The following is a 20,108-nucleotide window of genomic DNA, read 5'->3' on the forward strand; positions in this document are numbered from 1 at the left end:
CTTGAGTATTGGAGTTCCCTTTTTTACTCCTGGAACTTTCTCTGTCTGTGCCACAGTGCTCACTTGCAGGTTTCCAGCCAGGAAGTAGCAGAGGAGAAAAAAATAATAAACTGGCCATTGTTTTGGTGGTATGTTGGATTTGGTGTTTCCCCCAGTCCAGTTGCTGCTATTTACTTTTTGGAGTCCTCAAATAGGTATTCCATGCATTTTGTTCACATTTTATAGTTGTATTTCTAGGGAGATGGGTAAAGTGTGCTAGTTATCTTACCTCAAACTGGCGTGGCTACTTTTGAGTATTGACTAATGAAGTGGATGATCAAACGAAAGAAATATGTCAAATCACAAAGCAAGTATAAAAAGTATGAGAGAAACGATAAGAGATTTGGAGAGTAGACCCAGAAGACCCCAGAGGCAATAATAATTCCAGAGGGAGAACAAAACAAACAAGCAGAGACTAGATTGACAGACTAAAAAGGTTCACTGAAGTGCAATAGGACTGATGAAAAAGACATAAAATTAAAAATACCCTAGTAAATATATCTAGGAATGGAGAAAAAAATTATTAAAAGCTTCCAATGGTAAACAATTTATTCATAAAAGAAAAACAGGTTGACATTAGACATCTTAGCAGTTCTAGAGACTGGAATGATATCTACTAACAAGAAAAAAGGACTGCAAGTCAGGAATCCAAATTTAGCCAATCTGTCCAATATTGTGCATATGCTAAAATTCCTAGAAATATTTCACCCCTTTCCCCTTCAAGAAAAAATACCCAAGGAACAACATTAATTGATGAATAAATGTATTTGCACAAGGCCCCAGGGTATGTAAATGATGAAGAGGAGAGGAAACAGAGAAGAGCAGTGAACCTTGTAGTATGTGTATGGTTAAATCTAAATATATAATAATAAACAAGCTGGAAATATATAACATGGCTGATGAAGATCTTTTTAGACACACTTCAAAATTAGCAAAGGGGAATGAACAGCAACTTCATTGAACTAGCAAAATGAAAAGTTAAAGATGGAACTATGACATTAAGTAAACAATAAATAATATCAAGTATGTCAGATGTCATACCAAAGGTGAACAGGCTGATTCCTCCCATTAAGAAGCACAGATTATCAGATTAATTTTTAAATAAAATATAGCTAAAAGCTGTTGCTCAGAAATACCTCAATTTAAAATATTTTTAACTAGTTTACAAAATTCTTAAATATTAAAAGTTAAAGTAGAGGATAAAAAGATATTAGAGAATTGTCAACAAAATGCAGAAGTCACTGTTAATATTAGTTAAGGTGAGATTTTTGGTTAAAAGCACCAAACATTGTAATAGATGATATTATTTGAAGCACAATTGATGAATTGGTGTAATAAAACATGTATTCAAACAGTTAAATATATAAAGCAAAATGTAAAGAAAATTTGACACTAGTTTCTTTTCCAGAATGGTCCTGATATAGTAGAGAGAGAATACATACATATGGGGGAAATGGATAAACAACACACCAAATTTAATAGACATATATAACTGTACATCTCTTAGAGAATGTGCATGTTTTTTATATGTCAGTGGTACATTTACCAAAATTTTTATGTACTTGGCTACCAAGAAAACTTTAACAAATTCAAAAAGGTAGCCATCTTTACAGGTCATATTCTTTGATCATAAGGTAAAGAAATTGGAAGTAAATTAATTAATAAGAACATCACCATCACCTCTAATTCAGTGTTTAAAGAATTAGCAATTACAGGACTTCCCTGGTGGCGCAGTGGTTGAGTCTGCCTGCCGATGCAGGGGACACGGGTTCGTGCCCCAGTCTGGGAAGATCCCACATGCCGCGGAGCGGCTGGGCCCGTGAGCCATGGCTGCTGAGCCTGCGCATCCGGAGCCTGTGCTCCGCAACGGGAGAGGCCACAACAGTGAGAGGCCCACATACCGCAAAAAAAAAAAAAAAATTAGGAATTACATTCTAGATAACTCTTGAGTCCAAGATGGAATGAAAATTGAAGTTATAAATTATCTGGAGAGAAAGGAAAACTATTTCTACAACTTAGGGGAAACAGGGAAACTTGTATTCAAAAAAATGTCATAGGGGCTTCCCTGGTGGCACAGTGGTTAAGAATCTGCCTACCAAGGCAGGGGACACGGGTTCGAGCCCTGGTCCGGGAAGATCCCACATGCCACAAAGCAACCAAGCCCGTGTGCCACAACTGAGCCTGCGCTCTAGAGCCCGCAAGCCACAAGTCCTGAGCCTGCATGCCACAACTACTGAAGCCCACATGCCTAGAGCCTGTGCTCCACAACAGGAGAAGCCACCGCAATGAGAAGCCCGCACACCGCAACGAAGAGTAGCCCCCGCTTGCCACAGCTAGAGAAAGCCCGCGCACAGCAACGAAGACCCAACACAGCCAAAGATAAAATAAAGAAGATAAATAAATAAATGTATTTTTTTAAAAATGTCATAGCCTAAAAAAATAAAAATGAAAGTATTTCATCATTGAAGAAGATGAAAGGATATAATAAATTTTTTAAGCCATCTTAAGACGTTAAAACAAAAAGTTAAAAGGACTCGCTCTTTTCCTTACCCTGCTTACCCCAGTTTCCTCTGCCTTCTCCCATATCTCTTCTCTTTCACTCCTTTCCCCTTCACCCTCTCTCCTTCACTTTCTCCCCTCCCTCTTTTCTCCCATATTCTCCCTACCCCTCTTCCTTCTACTTCTATTCTTTTGTGTGGAGGGTGTCCCCAAGACCACCCCCAGGTTTGAGGATTCTCTGGAAGGACTCAGTATGCAGCATACAGTTGTACCAAATTACTCATGGCTATGATTTATTACAGCAAAAGTATACAAGGTAAAATCAGTGGAGGGAAAGGCACATGGGTGACTTGTGAAGGAAACCAGGCACAAGCTCTCAGTGGAGTCACACAGATAAGCTTCATTTCTTCAGCAATGAATTGTGACAGCTTAGGTGAAGCTGTCTATCAGGGAAGCTCATTAGAGACTCAGTGCCTAGAGTTTTTAATTGAGAACTGGCCACATAGGCACTTTCTGCTTAGCATGTACCAAAATTCCAGACTCCCAGAAGGAATGTAGGTATTCATAATGTCCATTGTTTGCTCCAAATATTAGTTTGGGCACAGTGAGCCATTCTTATCCAGAAATGATGGGAACCCTCCTGAAATCCCAGAAGGCAGGTAAGGGCCAGTCTTGCAAGCAGCCCTTTCTAAAGATAGCAGTGTCAGGCCTGCCATTTTAACTATTTTTTGCACTCCTTGCCTCCTTCCACACAAACCCCACCCCTGTTTCCCTACTGTAGTACCCTCCCCCTTTCCCTTCATCTTAACCCCTCCTTCTGGTTCCCAAACAATTCAGACCTAAAGTATTTAGGTTGGGTAGAGGTAGGCTACCTATAAGGCAGGGATTAGGTTGGCCAAAAGTGAGATTTCACTGGCTGAGCAGGTTGAGGAGGTAGTCCAAAGGTGGAGACAGGCAAGCTCAGCTGATCAGGGTACTGAGAGAAGTAGAAATCAAAGCCTAAGCCTGGTAAGCAGCATCCTTGTTGGAGGACGGGGTAGTAGTGGAGATGGGAGATTGGTTACATACAGGGGGATTGATCAAATAAATATATTAATGATAATGGAGACCATGTTTTCACTGTTAGGAGAGGGAGCTCAAGGAAGGGATGATTCTCTTTGTACATGTCTTTATGATACTATTTTACTTGTTATAAGACGCAAATATTACTGTTATAATTTGAAAAGTCATCAGATGGAAAAATATTTTAAGAGGAAATAGGCATTTCAGTGGAGAAAATGTGAAATATTATTTTCTGGTGAAATATTGAAGTTTAGAAATGGTAGAAGAGCATAATGGTCTGGAGAAAAAAATGTCAGAGTTCAGATATAGTTCAGCCAATTATGTGATTTGGGGCAAATTACTTATGTCTTAGTTTTTTTTGTTTTTTTTTTTTGTTTTTTTTTTGCGGTATGTGGGCCTCTCACCGTTGTGGCCTCTCCCGTTGCGGAGCACAGCCTCCAGACGCGCAGGCTCAACGGCCATGGCTCATGGGCCTAGCCGCTCTGCGGCATGTGGGCTCTTCCCGGACCGGGACACGAACCCGTGTCCCCTGCTTCAGCAGGAGGACTCTCAACCACTGAGCCACCAGGGAAGCCCTGTCTTAGTTTTATAATGAGGTAAAGTGTTTAATAATGTAATCTACCACTGGGAAAGTTACTACTTAGGATTACCATTTATCACACTTAATAAAGTGATTACAATGTCAGCAAATAGTAGGCTCTTAATTAATATTAGCTGTTTTTATTATTGATCAAGGTTAGACAAGTAGTAAGTGTTAGACTGGATATTTGAATCTAAGGCTAAACTGTCTTCCAAGAGAAAAAGAGGAACTTGTATATCTTTAAATCAGACACTTGCTACTGTTGAAATGATTTCCAAAATGTTTATGGGAATTAATAGTACTGTCACTGCATAAAAATATCAGTATGTACCTTTCCTAGCACTGTGCATTGTTATTTTTTTAAAAAAACTATGATAATTTGGTAGGTTAAAACTTCTCATTTTATGAAACTTGACCCCTATTTTATACCCCTCACAAAAATTAACTTGAAATGGATTAAAGACTTAAATGTAAGTCCTGAAGCCATGAAAATCCTAGAAGAAAACATAGGAATAAAGCTCTTTGACATGGCCTTGGTAATGATTTTTTGGATATGACACTTAAAGCAGAAGCAACAAAACCAAAAATAAACAAGAACTCCAAAGGTGGGGAGGAGTGGGGAGGGGTGGATCTTAGGCCAAAGGAAAGCAGACTGTGAACGGTAGGAAATAAACACCAGGGCCATGATGTGAAACTTTTGTCCATTTCAACAGCTTTTTTTCCAATATAGGATGGGTTTTGGTTACTGCATACCTACCAACTACAGTGTGATATAACATGGAATAAGCACTCTTACCAAAAAAAATCAGAAACAAATAAACAAGTGAGACTACATCAAAATAAAAAGCTTCTGTACAGCAAACGAAACCATCAACACAGTGAAAAGACAACCTACAGAATGGGAAAAAATATTTTCAAACCATTTATCTAATAAGGGGTTAATATCCAAAACATGAAGAACTCATACAACTCAATACCAAAAAAAAAAAAAAAAAAATTGAAAAATGGGTAAAGAACCTGAATAGACATTTTTCCGAAGAAGATATACAAATGGCCGACAGGTACGTGAAAAGATGTTCAGCATCACTAGTCATCAGGGAAGTGCAAAAACAGTGAGACAACACCTCACACCTGTTAGAACATCTGTTATCAAAAAGGCAAGAGATAACAAATGCTGGAGTGGATGTGGAGAATATGAAACCCTTGCGCACTGTTGGTGGGATTTGTAAATTAGTACAGCCACTGTGGAAAACCAGAATGGAGGATCCTCAAAAAATTAAAAATAGAACTACTACATGAGGAGGAAAACCAGAATGGAGGATCCTCAAAAAATTAAAAATAGAACTACTACATGATCTAGCAGTTTCATTTCTGGGAATATATCCAAAGGAAATGAAAACGATAACTCACAAAGATATCTGCACCTCCATGTTCATAGCAGCATTATTTACAATAACCATGACAAGGAAACCTAAGTGTTCACATATGAATGAATGGATAAAGAAGTTGTGGTATATATTTACAATGGAATGAATATTATTTAGCTACAAAAAGTGAGGAAATCCTACCATTTGCAACTACATGGGTGGACCTTGAAGGCATTATGCTAAAGGAAATAAGTCTGACAGAGAAAGACAAATACTATATGATTTCACTTAAATATGTGGACTCTTAAAAGAAAAGAAAACACTCATAGAAAAAGAGATCAGACTTGTGGTTACCAGAGGGAGGGGGTGGGAGCAGGAGGAGTTGGAGGAAAGTGGTCAAAATGTACAAAATTCCAGTTATAAGTAAATAAGTACTAGGGATGTAATGTACAACATATTGACTATAGTTAACACTGATGTATGATATATAGGAAAGTTGTTAGTAAATCCTAAGAATTCTCATCACAAGGAGAAAAATTTTTTTTTCTTTTTGTTGTATCTATATGAGGTGATAGATGTTAGCTGAACCCATTGTAATAATCATTTCACAATATAAGTAAATTAAGCCATCATGCTGTATACCTTAAACTTATACAATGATATGTATTCATTTATTTCTCAGTAAAACTGGGGGAAAAATCTTATTTAAATTAACATTATTTTGATCAATAATGAATTTAGAGATCATTTGGTTAAATTAATGTAAATGCTTTTTGACATCCAAAAGATTGAGACAACTTCTAATAGTTAACACTCACTAGGCACTTACTATATGCTGAGCATTGTTATGAGCACTTTTTATGTTTCAACTCATTTAATCTTAACGTACTCACCAGGATAATGATGGTTTACAGTTATTGAATATCAGAAATTTCATTCGTCTTAATTTGTGAGAGTACTTGTTAATCATTTTTATTTATATTTAATTTGATTTATTTAAATGTGCTTAATTGTTGAGTTGAACATGCTCGTTTTATATTTCTATAAGGCTTAAGAAACAAGGGAATTTTTTTTAAACTGTAATTTAAACTTTTGTCCACTAGATGTCCTCAGCTAAGTTTCAGTTATCAGAATTTAACTTTTTGTTCATGAAAATTTGTTTCAGTTTCTAGCTATCTAAATTAAAAATTAATAAAATACACCCTTTAAATAAGAGATAAGACAATGCTTCAGGAGAAATTCTTTACATGTAACTGTTAGTACTCTTGTTATTTTAAAAATTTGTATAAGGTCTTTAATAATCTATAAATACCTTTGGATGTATGTTAGGAGATTTAAGCATTACTTGTGATTTTTGACTCCATGTAATTTTGGTGAAATAAGGACATTTTAATGTTAAATTACTTTCTTATTGTTTAATTTTATTTTTCCTTTTCCTCCTTTTAATTTTTATGTTTTGCAGGGTTTTGGGACTGGAGTTAAACAAAGACAGAGATGTTGAAAGGATCCATGGCAGTGGAGTTAACACCCTTGACATTGACCCTGTTGAAGGGAGATAGTAAGTTTATTATATAATCATTTTTGTTCCTAAGTGAGATCCAGTAAAATCTTGCTTTCAGATTAATTTTCTGAAGTTTCATAAAAATTAATAAAAATTCTAAATTTGTAGCATTTTAAATCTGGCATTATTAATTTCAAATAAATACAGAACATTGAACCTATGCAATGTTGCCAAATAAACATTTCCAAACTACTTTAATATAAATATATTCATTGTTAAATCAACTAATACTGAACTTTTTTGGATGCAGAGAGTGTGTAAGTGCTGAGGTATGTCTTTAGCTGCTATTTCAAAACAGAGTTGTTACTCTCAAGGAGTCTGCTGGGAAAACAAATATAAAAAGCAGAAGTATATTTTGGAAAATTAAGTTTGAAGCACACCAGACTTGTGTTTGAGTTCCTCCTGGCTTCATATTCATCAGCTATGTGGCCTTGAGCAATTTATCTAACCTTTCTAATTCACAGTTCCCTTAGCTACACAATGTAAGAACAAAATCTAACAAGTTTGTTGTGAAGGTTAATTGAGATAATATGTATCACATGATTAGCATAGGACATGGCATACTGTAAATGGTTGCCACCACTGTTGTTAATCAAAAGCATTATCACCTATACTTTTACTCCTTTCAATCCATTTTCCATACAACAGCTGAAGTGCATAGAAAAATGTGCCATCTCCCCCACTTAAAACTCATCTACCCCACATTACTCTTACAAGAAAGTTCAAAACCCTTCATGTGGTCTATAATTAAGACAAGTGTAAAAGTAACTAAAGAAAAGTTTGTCTTACCATGTTCTGTTTAGCATTTGCCCCCAAATTTTTATATTATAATGAAGTATTATTATTTACATTAAAATAAGCCAGAGTAGGTTTAATAGAAATCTGTTTTTTATTTCCAGCCTCTGTCATGGTCTCACCTAGTAGTATATGAAAAACATGTACAGTGAACAAATGCTCACTTTAACACATGGTTAAATCTAAAAGATGACCTGTAATAATTCTTTTCTTCCTCCTGACCTTTTCCAGGCTCAACATAACACCTCCCAATTAAGGACAGGTGTGGGACATTTGCTTATAAAATAATCCAGACATGAGCATCAAGGGATAGCTGATTTCTTTTGGTCTTAGGTGCTGGTAGAAAAAAATGTTCAATACTCCAGCCAGTCATTTGGGGTAGTGATCAGTTGTTTGACCTGTAAAGTACATGAATCCAGTAGGCTACCAGTTGGGAGAATTAGTGAGAAATGTGGGAAGTTATAGATTACATGTGCATTAAATATGTGTGAGAAATAACAGACTGAGGAGTCTTTGCAGAGCATATACAGAAAAGTCAAGATTCTCACTACAGTGGTTTCCCCCTTTTCCTCCTTTTTCATAGTAAAAATCTACAACTATTTATTTCATTGTTTGCTAAGACTTGTATTTTACATTAAACCCTTTTGGCAGAAAAGAGAAATAAAAATCAAAATGAATGTTTAATGGAAAATTAAATATAGGTCTTCTTTTTCTCAGAAAAATCAATGCACATGTAACTTGCTCAAAATACTTGTTAATATTTACCAGCCACTGTGAGAGCTGTAGTGATACTACAGAAAACCAGAATGAAAACTAGAATACATAAATCTTGTAAAGAAGCATTTATTTCCAAAGTTAGGAGTTAATTGAAGAAGTCTATCTGAAAACATTTTAACAAGTGCAACTACATAAAGTACATTTGTATATCATCCTGTGAAGCTTGAATTTTCTTTTATGTCTTCTAAATTCTTCTGAGTTTATTTCATGTGTCTTTGGTACCGAGTTTTCTTGTCCACATAAAAACGTCAAGTCCTGTCTTTTACTGTGTTCACTTTATTAGCAGGGTAATAACCGTAGAGTTAGGTAACATCATTGCCATCAGATACTTCAACTACGAAGTCAGTTAATTAAAATAATGTTCAATTTTTTTCACCCAATTAATGTAATCAAAGGAAAGCTTTTGGAAGTCATTCTAGCAAAGATGAAACATCTTATGTTATTGTAAATACAATTTAAATTAAGTCTAAAAGTCCAGCTTTGAAAACAATTGTTTTTACATTGATAATACATGCAATGCCATGGTAAAAAACAGTATTTCACAAAGTACAAATATGCAGAAAATGTTTTTGGAATTGTTATGGTACACATGTAACTCAAAACTGTGTTCAAACAAGCTGCAACATGTTATCAACCAAAACAAAAACTGTAGTTGTTAAAATTTACAAAGATTTCTCTGTATACACAATGAGTAACTGAACCACAAAATTTTGTAATGAAGCTAACACTGAGTATTAAAAAAAAAAACCTTCAGCATGGCATTACTTGCTGTATTTCTTTACTGCCCCGTCATCAATTAGATTTAGAACTATTTGAGCAAAGAACTTTGAAGAAGTACTGTTAAATTAACCTAATTGTTCTACAAATTGATATTGAATTTTTCTTAAAACAAGTCTATAAATCAGTGCTTCTTGGACATGCTGCTAGTTCATGAACCCTTTGTATCTGGTTCACAACAAGATAAGGCACTTGTACCAGAATGTGGTACAAGTCACTAAGCACACAGTTTAGATAAGCTATATTTTTTTTTGTAGCAAGACTATCTCAGTGAAGAAAGAAGTGTGTTCATTTCTGACACAAGCTCTTTATGTTGTACTATAAATAGCAAAGAAACTAAAGATGGCAAAATAAAAAACCAATGTACAACACTCATAACAAATATAAGTGATCAAATATCTCCACAAACCACAAAATATGGATGAATGGGAGCAAAACACTGATAACTACAAAATCAGTGTGGTATCAGCATCTATACCAGGGGAGGCAATAAAAACCACTGGGGCATCTAATAGACCTGATAACTCAAAATAACTGACAGTTAGTTGAAAGCTCAGCAAGCCAATTTGACTACAACATTGAAACTAGGAAAGGATTGTGTACTCTAGTTGTTCAAGGGATTCACAGTAAGACCCAAAGGGGCTGGAGTACTGTAGGCCCTATAATCTCTCCAGCTAATCACCTAAAGATGTCCTAATGGAGAGAACCCTACGTTGAGGAGAAACTGTTTGGAATAGAATCCAAAGTGAGCAGTACAGGGACAATAGAAAGAAACAAGGGAAAAAGATGGATCAGATAAAAATTGGGGTGGTGAATAGAATCAGGAAATCTCTGAAAGTTAGCTGCCATATTTTGAGCATCTTATCTGGAAAAGAAGAGGAGGGGGATGTTCTAGAGATATAAATTTTAAATATTGTTATAAACGAAGCCTCCCTTTTAAAAGTTTAAGAAAATTAATTTTACATAAAAATGAGCAAAAGAATAGGATTAAGATCAAAGCCCATACAAAATTATTTTAAGAACAAAGAGAATAAATAGAATAAAAGTGTCTACACTTTAGACAGTGTAGTTGTGCCAGAAAGATATGCCCACAAAATAGATAACTCTACCTAATATTTTTAAACTAGCTGAAAGTCATTTCTATTTTTTATTTTCTTTATTTTTTTGGCTGCACCATGTGGCATGTGGGATCTTAGTTCCCCAATCAGGGATCAAACCTGTGGCTCCTGCAGTGGAAGCACAGAGTCTTAACCACTGGACTGCCAGGGAAGTCCCTAAAAGTCATTTTTAAAAGATACAGTGTATGAAAGAGTAACATAAGTAGGAATTAGAAAAACTGAAAAATGAGATGATCAAACTCAAGAAAAAATTAGAAAAGAAAGTTTCAGAAATGAAGACTAAAGCATACGGAACACAAGCAAATAAAATATAAGAGGAAACATTTAAAAATCAAAAAGAAATGGAGAAAGGAAAAGTATTTGAGATACAGATGTATGTAGAAGATAGGCAAAGAAGATCTAACATACATATAATAGGAGTTTCCAGAGAAGAAACCCAAAGGAACAGAATGGAATAAAGACTAAAACTATATTCCAAGGAAACATTCCTAGAATGAATAAAATCTGAAACTACATATAAGGGAAAGAGAATCATATTGTAACCAGACTTTGATTTTGAGCTTTTTGCTCAAAGAAATGAAGTTTCTTTTCTAAGATGTTCAAGGAAATAAAATGTGAGTCAAGGATTTTATATCCAACCAGACTAATTTTCAAGTACAAAGGGACTAATTATTAGTAACATACAAGAATTCAGGGAGTATTGTTCTCATTAGGCCTTTCTTAAGAATCTACCAGAGAATAAAATCAGAACAAGAATGAATAGAGACAGCACCAGAATTGATGGTGAGCAGTAATATTAACAAATAGCAATACTTTATGTAGATGCATAAATATTTACATATATAGATATATAAATTAAATTCACAAATCTATGTGTTTTCCCTATTAGATTGTAAACTGGGGCGTCAGGAATCATGCCTGTCTTATTCATAGTTGAATTGGCATAACGCCTAGCATATTGCAGAAGCTCAAAATTGTATGAGTTGAGTAAATGCATTCATAATGGAGGGAAGAAATCTAACACTTATGGATCCCCTATTTTTTGCCAGGCAGTATAAAAGCCCTTTGCATATGACTTATCTTTGTATCAACTTTATGATTTAGGTGAAAATGTCCCACTTTTCACAAAGGAAAAACCTTAGGTGAAGTAACTTGCCCATGGTCATATAGCTAGCATCAGTAATAACTGGTCTGTCTGATTCCATTTATAACTAGGCCATTTAAAATGACTTTGTAATATTTCACTTCCTTAAATAAGAAGTATCTTTTGCCATCTTCTTTCTACTGTCCTTTCTTTTTGGAATCATGAAGGTAAATTTTAACTGATCACAGATTGAATCATTCTATACTCATTCTTCCACAAATACTAGATTAAAAATTTTAGTTTATTTCAGCCTATACTAATGAAGATTTACTCTGTATTTATGTGCATAATAAATTTGAGTTTGTAGGTCAGTAATTTTCAGAAATACTTGGTCATAAATGAACTATATAAAATGATAATGTGAACTTTTTTTATTATTAGCATGTTATCAGGTGGTTCAGATGGTGTGATGGTGCTTTATGATCTTGAGAACTCCAGCAGACAACCTTATTACACATGTAAAGCAGTGTGTTCCATTGGCAGGTGTGTATTAAAAATGTAATTCATGAATTTATAAACATTTGAGTATTTTTTGCATCAAATGCAAAACATGAAAAAAACTTTTGGTTATGTTCTTTTTGTTCTCCACCTACATAGCACACCTCAGTAACTAATTTTAGTTCTTAGACTACTTAGCATAAGACTCATTTGAGTCTTTCCAGCTAAATATAAACACAAATTAGATTTTTCAACTATCATTAATAGAACAAAAAGATTAACAGCTAGAAGCCATAAATATACTAACAATCACACACACACATACACACCCCTTTCTTACCTCTCTATATACTCAACGCTGCCTAACTTAACATACTTCTCTTTGTCTTGAATTTTTTGACTATTTACTGGCTTTCCAATCTTGTGAGAATTATTTTTAAGTTTTTAATAAAGTGTTTTGTGATTTTGTTTTAATTTGTTCATAATCATCACTTAATTCTTTTTCATTTCCTGTATTTGATCTGATTTTGAGGAGACCTTGAATTAACAGAGAGAATAGGTGTCGAAAAAATGTTTTCAAGAGGAAAAACTTCATGAACATTCATATCAGCAACCACTCTGTATTAAAGCTGTTCCCAAAGCACTAGATAGATGCATAAGTTCATGGAATATTTGTGAGGAGATTTACAAATGTTTCTTGGCTCTGGTGCTTCACTTTGGAAATACAGATTTAAGGAAACTATTTCTCTGAGCCTCTGACAAAACTATTTTGTCTTAGAGATAATTATACTTGCCCTATTATTCTTGTAAGTTTTCTGTAAGACTTAAATGAAATACTGTCTTTTAAAAAGCATATTAAAAATTGTAAAGCCATCATATAAATAGGAAGCAATATAATTATAGGTACATTTGGTACAAAACAAGATACCACTTCAAGTACTTTGGAACTTGGTTCCTAAGAGGCTTACACCATTTTATATTCCCTCCACTCCCACCAAACAAACAAACAAAAAATCTAAATTCTAAAGTGTAAGACAGTCATTAATTAAATTCATCTTTGTCTTATTTTATCTTAGCTATCATTTTAACACTGTTAAAATAATATTTTTATATATACCACCTGCTATGTAATGTTATTCCATGAGTGGCTATGATTTGCTTTTCTGGTGTGTGATGTCAAGTAAATGCTTAGGATATCAATCTTACTTTATTATGACTTTCTTCTTAGATTCAAATTCTTAACTTCAAAACCATGACTTTGGTAAATGGGCATATAGTAAGCATCTTTACAAAATGAGTTAAAATAGCATTTTACATTCAAAGACTTTATAATCTAACTTTAAAAAGTAATTTCAATAAAAATTGTTACTAAGTTAATGTGGCTTAGACTGTTTCCTGATATTTATTTTTGCTTTACTTAATGTGTTTGTTCTGAGCACCAAAAAGATTCCTGTACCCAAATTTTTATTAAATGTGAATGAGAATGACAGATCATACATAGTAGGAGAATAATACAATATTTTGTCCTATTTTTAAATCTAAAATATAAATGAGCTTTTATTTGTGATCACTACATTAAAGATTTATTTTATTTAAAACTGGAAAATCTCTGTGTAGATCCTTAGGAACAAATAGAAATCAGTTCTGTTTATCTTAAGCAGAAATTTATTGGAAAGAAATTTAATATCTCACATAATGGCAGGAAGGTGGAAGAATCAAATGTAGAAAATGAGCAGAAAAGCAAGAGAAACTAGGACAAGAGAACACAGTCAAGGTCACACCACAGGAACAATTTAGTTTGGGTTCTGCTACATGTCACAAACACAGATTCTCAACTCTACAGCTATGAATAATTGCTAACTATCCTTGGTTTGCATTACTAGCTGGAGTTTTAGAGTCCCAGGCAGGATTGATGAAGCCCAGGACACATGTTCATGCCCCCACTGCCAAGAGCAAGGGGAAGAGAATATCTGGAGCCCCTTGCTTTATGTAACAAGAGGCAAGGCCCTGCCTTTCAACAAAACGAAGGGAATTTCCCCCCAAAAGGAAGTTTGGATGTTCAGCCAAGAAAAGGGCGCATGTCCACTACAGTCCACCCATTTGGCTGTCCAACATCAGTATATACCTTTCTTCCCATACCTACCCTTCCTTTTAAAAAAGAAGTTTCAGCCTGACCTAATGCAAGTATCCATTATTTGACAAAAAAATATAATTATCCCCTTCCCCAAAGAGCTATGACCCTAAGTCTGTTTATTTACCACATCCATCTCCAGTTCAGGATAATGTCTGTTTTTCCACTGGTTTTACGTGATCTTATATCAGGATTATGCAACCTGTGGGCTCAATTGTATAGTTAACCTATATAAAATAACGGAGGTAAGAAAAAGAGGAAAGAAAGAGGAAATTAGTTAAAATATATACGTATATACATGACATAGAAAGTAAGGAAATATGAATAGGTACTACAGTCCTTTTTTGCAGCTGTCTCAAGGCCAGCTTGAGGTCTTCAGGTAGCACCACATGTGTCAAGGCCCTTTATTCTGTATTGTGATCCAGACCTTCACCTTAAGGAATCAGAACTCATGATGGTCCTATCTGCATAGGGTTGCAGTAGTCTTCTGTTTACTTTTATCTTATTGAAAATTTCTAACGTACATGAGAATAGAGAGTAGTATAATGAACTGTGTACTGATCACCCAGCTTCAGCAGCTATCAGTCATAACCAGTCTTGTTTCATCTTTACCCCAACCTACCCAGCTACTCTGAGGATTATTTTGAAGCAGATCTCAGAAGGATATCGTTTCATTCATAATTATTTGTATCTCTAAAAGGTAAAAGGTGTTTTATAAGCATAACCCCACTACCACTATCTCACATCTATAATAATTCCTGATATTAAGTATACAGTTGGTGTTCAAATGTCCCACCATTGTCTCAAGTGTTCCTAAACAGCCAGTGTCTTTCAATTAAGATTCAGTAAAGGACACATACTGTGTTGATCACTGGTTCAGAGCATATACTGCATCCTTCAGGATAGCACATCATCATCACAAGGTGCTATATTGTAACTGATGTCATAACTGAGTCTTCAACAGATCATGATTCTATGGGTGATGTGTTACATAAGAGTAGTGAATCTCATGGGCATCTACCAGTTGCATTCTTTTGTTGTATAAGTAGGGTTCTTAATCAGAAGCAATACTGTGTGGGACACCACGGAAGTATGTGAGGCAACAATTCTAAGAATGGTGGTGTTGAGAAAATGATGGCCAGGAAAAGCAAATCCAAAACCAGAATAGGTATCTCTTCCAGTAAGGAAAAATCACTGTCTCCATGAAGCGGTCCAGTGTGGCTGGCTGATCCCTCCAGGATATAGTACTGAAATCAGAAGTCTCTCATTTTATGAGCCTTAGTAGGAAGCAGCCCTCCACATCATACTGTGAAAGCTTAAAACTAGAGATGCCTAGATATTCTCTTTCTCTAGACAGCTAGGACATGGCATGTGATCTAGGTTTGGCCATTCATATCATCGTTCCTGAGACTGCTACTCGTGAATATAGTATCAGTTTTGAAACTCAAATAAATCAATTATCTCTAAATTTTGATTACTGTTTTGTAGAAGCCATCCTGATGTTCACAAATATAGTGTGGAGACTGTACAGTGGTATCCTCATGACACTGGCATGTTCACATCAAGCTCATTTGATAAAACTCTGAAAGTATGGGATACAAATACGTTACAAGTAAGTACATTAAAAACTTTTCCAAGTTGCTCTGTGCGATAAATGAGAACTTAATCCTAAACCATTTTAGTGTGATTATTTGCTAAGATGTCATATAGTATATGTGAAATTAGTATAGCAGTTAAGGAGACCTAGAGTGCTTGAGTTCATATCTTGGTTCTGCTGCTGACTGTCTGTGTGATATTTGTCTGAACCTCTCTGTATTTATCTGTAAAGGGGGTAATGATTGTACCTTATAGAATGGTTGTGAGGATTAAATAGGTCAATATATGTAAAGTACCTGGAACAGTGCCTAGCATATAGTAAGTGCTCAAAAACCATTAGCTATTATTATTATTTGTTTTATTATTCAAAAACTACTATGGTCTAGTGGTGTAGGGAAGAAAATTGGATTTATCTCCTATTGGCCAAAAGACTTAAAGGAAAAGAAAGTTATTAACATTATAGCTTAGTAAAGGTAGACAGTAGATAATAGTTTTTATATTTGATCAAATTTATATTTCTTTCTCATGCTAATTTTTTCCCTGAGCTCTAGTCCCATATGTCTCCACCTGTCTTCAGAACCTCTCTTTTTTTTTTTTTTTTTTTGCGGTACGTGGGCCTCTCACTGCTGCAGCCTCTCCCGTTGCAGAGCACAGGCTCCGGACGCGCAGGGTCAGCGGCCATGGCTCACGGGCCCAGCCGCTCCGCGGCATGTGGGATCTTCCCGGACCGGGGCACGAACCCATGTCCCCTGCATCAGCAGGCAGACCCTCAACCACTGCGCCACCAGGGAAGCCCAGAACCTCTCTTACTTAAATGTAATGTCATCTTCTCAAACTTAACATGTTCCAAACTGAAGTGAACATGATGGCTCCTCACATCCATTTAGTCCTCAAATCTTAGCAATTCTTCCTTCAAACTCTCAGATTTCCCTTTCCTATTTCCCTCACCATCACTGTACATCTAGACTACTCCTAAAAACTCCTAACTGGTTTCTCTGCATTATTTTTCTTCCACATTTCCACAGCAAGTTTACCCCAGAATTAATCAGAATCAAGCAGTTTCATCCTGTCTCAACACGAAACCTCTAGTGACTCCATTGTCTAAATTTAGCCTGGCATTCTAAGTTCTCCATAACCTCACTTCCCACTTTCTCAACCTTAGCTTCTACCTCTTTTCAACCTAAATGATGTACTGCCACTAAATTGATCTCCTTTTGCCTTCTGAACACATGTTATGTGTTATGTTCCCTGCCTCAGGTCCCCTTCCCTATGAAACTTCTCCCTTCTCTTATTCATCTTATAACTGGAAGTTTATACTCTTTAACCAACATCTTTCTATTTCTCCCACCCCCCAGCCCCAGTAATCACTTTATTCACTGTTTCTATCAGTTTGGCTTTTTAAGATTCCACATATAAGTGATATTATACAGTATTTGTCCTTGTCTGCCTGACTTCACTTAATATAATGCCCTCAAGGTTTGTCCATGGTCACAAATGACAGGATTTCATTCTTTCTCATGGCTGAATAATATTCCTGTGTGTGTGTATGTGTGTGTGTGTTATCTTCTTTATCCCTTCATGCGTTGATGAACACTTAGGTTGTTTCCATGACTTGGCTATTATAAATAATGCTGCAAAAAACATGAAGGTGCAGCTATCTCTTTGAGAGAGACATTGATTTTATTTCCTTCAGATATATACACAGAAGTGGGATTGCTGTATCATATGGTTCTATTTTAAATTCTTTGAGGAACCCCATATTGTCTTTCATGATGGCTGCACCAATTTACATTCCCACTACCAGTTACAAGGGTTTCCTTTTCTCCATATCCTCACCAACACTTATCTCTTTTTGATAATAGACATTTTAACAGATGTGAGGTGATATCTCATTGTGGTTTTGATTTGCATTTTCCTGATGATTAGTGATATTGAACACCTTTTCATATTCATTTTGGCCATTCTTATATTTTTGGAAAAATGTCTATTCATGTCCTCTGCCCATTTTTTATTTGGATTGTTTGGGTTTTTTGCTACTGAGTTGTATGAGTTCTTTATATATTTTGGATATTAACCCTTTATCATGATTTTCAAATATTTTCTCCCACTCTTTAGGTTGCTTTTTCATATTGTTTATGGTTTCCTTTGCTGTGCAGCAGGTTTTTAATTTGCTGTAGTTCCATTTGTTTAATTTTGCTTTTGTTGCCTTTGATTTTGGTATCAAATCCAAACAGTCTTCACCAAGACCACTGTCAATGTTTTCTTCCAGGAGTTTTATGATTTCAGGTCTTACATTCAAGTTTTTAGTCCATTCTGAGTTAATTTACGTGCATGGTGTAAGATAGTGGTCCAGTTTCATTCTTTTGCATATGGTTGTTCAGTTTTCCCAGCATCATTATTGAAGAGACTATCCTTTCCCCATTGTATATTCTTAGTTCCTTTGTCATAAATTAATTGACCATACATGCCTGGCTTTATTTCTGGACTGTCTTTTCTGGTCCATTGATCTGTGTGTCTGTTTTTATGCCAGTACCATAATGTTTTGATTACTATAGCTTTGTAATGCAGTGGTCCCCCCTTATCCATGTGGGATACATTCCAAGACCCCCACTGAGTGCCTGAAACCACGGATACTATCAAATTACCGTGGTTATAGTATATACCAACCCTGTATATACTATATTTTTTCCTATACTCATGTGTGGGTAGCATATATGATATGGATACACAGAACAAAGGGATGATCCACATCCACGTGGGACAAGCAAACTTTCATCATGCTCCTCAGAACAGTGTATTATTTAAAACTTATGAATTATTTACTTCTGTAATTTTCCATTTAATATTTTCAGACCACAGTTGACCTCAGATAACTGAAACGGAGGAAAGTGAAATACAGATAAGAAGGGGACTGCTGTATAGTCTGAAATCAGAAAGTGTGATGCCTCCAGCTTTGTTCTTCTTTCTCAAGATTGTTTTAGCAATTCGGGGTCTTTTGCGGTTCCATACAAATTTTCAGATTATTGTTTCCTATTTCTAGAAAAATGCCATTGAGAATTTGGTAGAAATTGCACTGAATTTATAGATTGTTTTGGGTGCTGTGGACATATTAACATTGTTAGTTCTTTCAGTCCACTGGTATGGAATATCTTTTCATTTATTTGTGTCTTCAGCTTCTTTCATCAGTTTCTTATAGTTTTCAGTGTACACCTTTTACCTCCCTAGTTAAATTTATTTCTAGGTATTTTATTCTTTATGCTGCAGTTATAAATGAGATTGTTTTCTTAATTTCTCCTTCTGATAGTTCATCATTAGTGTATAGAAATGCAACTGATTTTTTTTAACAGTTTGAATCCTGCAGCTTTACTGAATTTGTTTATTCTAACAGTTTTTTGGTGAAGTCTTTAAGGTTTTATATGTATAATATCATTTCATGGGCAGATAGAGACAGGTTTACTTTTTCCATTCCAGTTTGGATGCCTGTTATTTCTTTTTCTTGCTTAATTGCTCTGGCTAGGAGTTCCAGCACTGTGTTGAATAAAATTGGCAAGGGTGGGCATCCTTCTCTTCTCCCTGATCTTAGAGGAAAAGCTTTCAGCTTTTAACTGTTGAGTATGATGTTAGCTATGAGCTTGTCATATATGGCCTTTATTATGTTGAGGTACATTCTCTCTATACCCATTTTATTGAGGAAAATATTTAATACTTCTTAATATAATTCAATACCCATTCGTGATTTTTTTAAAATTCCTAACATAGTAGGAATAAACGGGAAATTCCTTAAACTGGCATTTACAGATTACATGATTACAAACATGGAAAATCCAAAGGAAACTTTAGCCAAATTATAGTATAAGAAAATTCAGCAAAATTGCTGAATATAAGGTCAGTTGTATCTGAATTCCAGGCACAAAGAATTATAAAATGAAATTTCAAGAGTAATATAGTTTATAATTGCAGCACAAGTCATCATATACCTAGTAAGAAATTGAAAAGTGTACAGGACCACTCAACACTACACAGAAAACTATAGAATATTATTGAGAGAAATTAAAACCTAAATAAATGGTGGGATATGTCACATTCACACTCTCACCACTTTTATTCAACATAGTTTTGGAAGTCCTAGGCATGGCAATCAGAGAAGAAAAAGAAATAGAAGGAATGCAAATTGGAAAAGAAGTAGTAAAACTGTCACTGTTTGCAGATGACACGATACTATAC

The 20,108-nt window shown here is 35.1% G+C and overlaps 1 protein-coding gene across 3 annotated transcripts in view; it reads left to right on the forward strand.

Annotated features, from left to right (window-relative positions):
- Positions 1-20,108, forward strand: part of ERCC8 (ERCC excision repair 8, CSA ubiquitin ligase complex subunit) — a 75,215-nt gene that overhangs the window by 7,116 nt on the left and 47,991 nt on the right. For 2 of the 3 annotated variants that reach the window (XM_049707938.1, XM_004275183.3), the window contains exons 2-4: positions 7,010-7,105; positions 12,101-12,202; positions 15,777-15,900. In XM_049707938.1, the coding sequence (XP_049563895.1) occupies positions 7,010-7,105; positions 12,101-12,202; positions 15,777-15,900 (322 nt within the window). The remainder of the gene's footprint in view (positions 1-7,009; positions 7,106-12,100; positions 12,203-15,776; positions 15,901-20,108) is intronic. The other variant, XM_049707939.1, reaches the window with a different exon arrangement.

Source organism: Orcinus orca, chromosome 3, assembly GCF_937001465.1.
Source record: "Orcinus orca chromosome 3, mOrcOrc1.1, whole genome shotgun sequence".
In the NCBI taxonomy this organism is placed as follows: Eukaryota; Metazoa; Chordata; class Mammalia; order Artiodactyla; family Delphinidae; genus Orcinus; species Orcinus orca.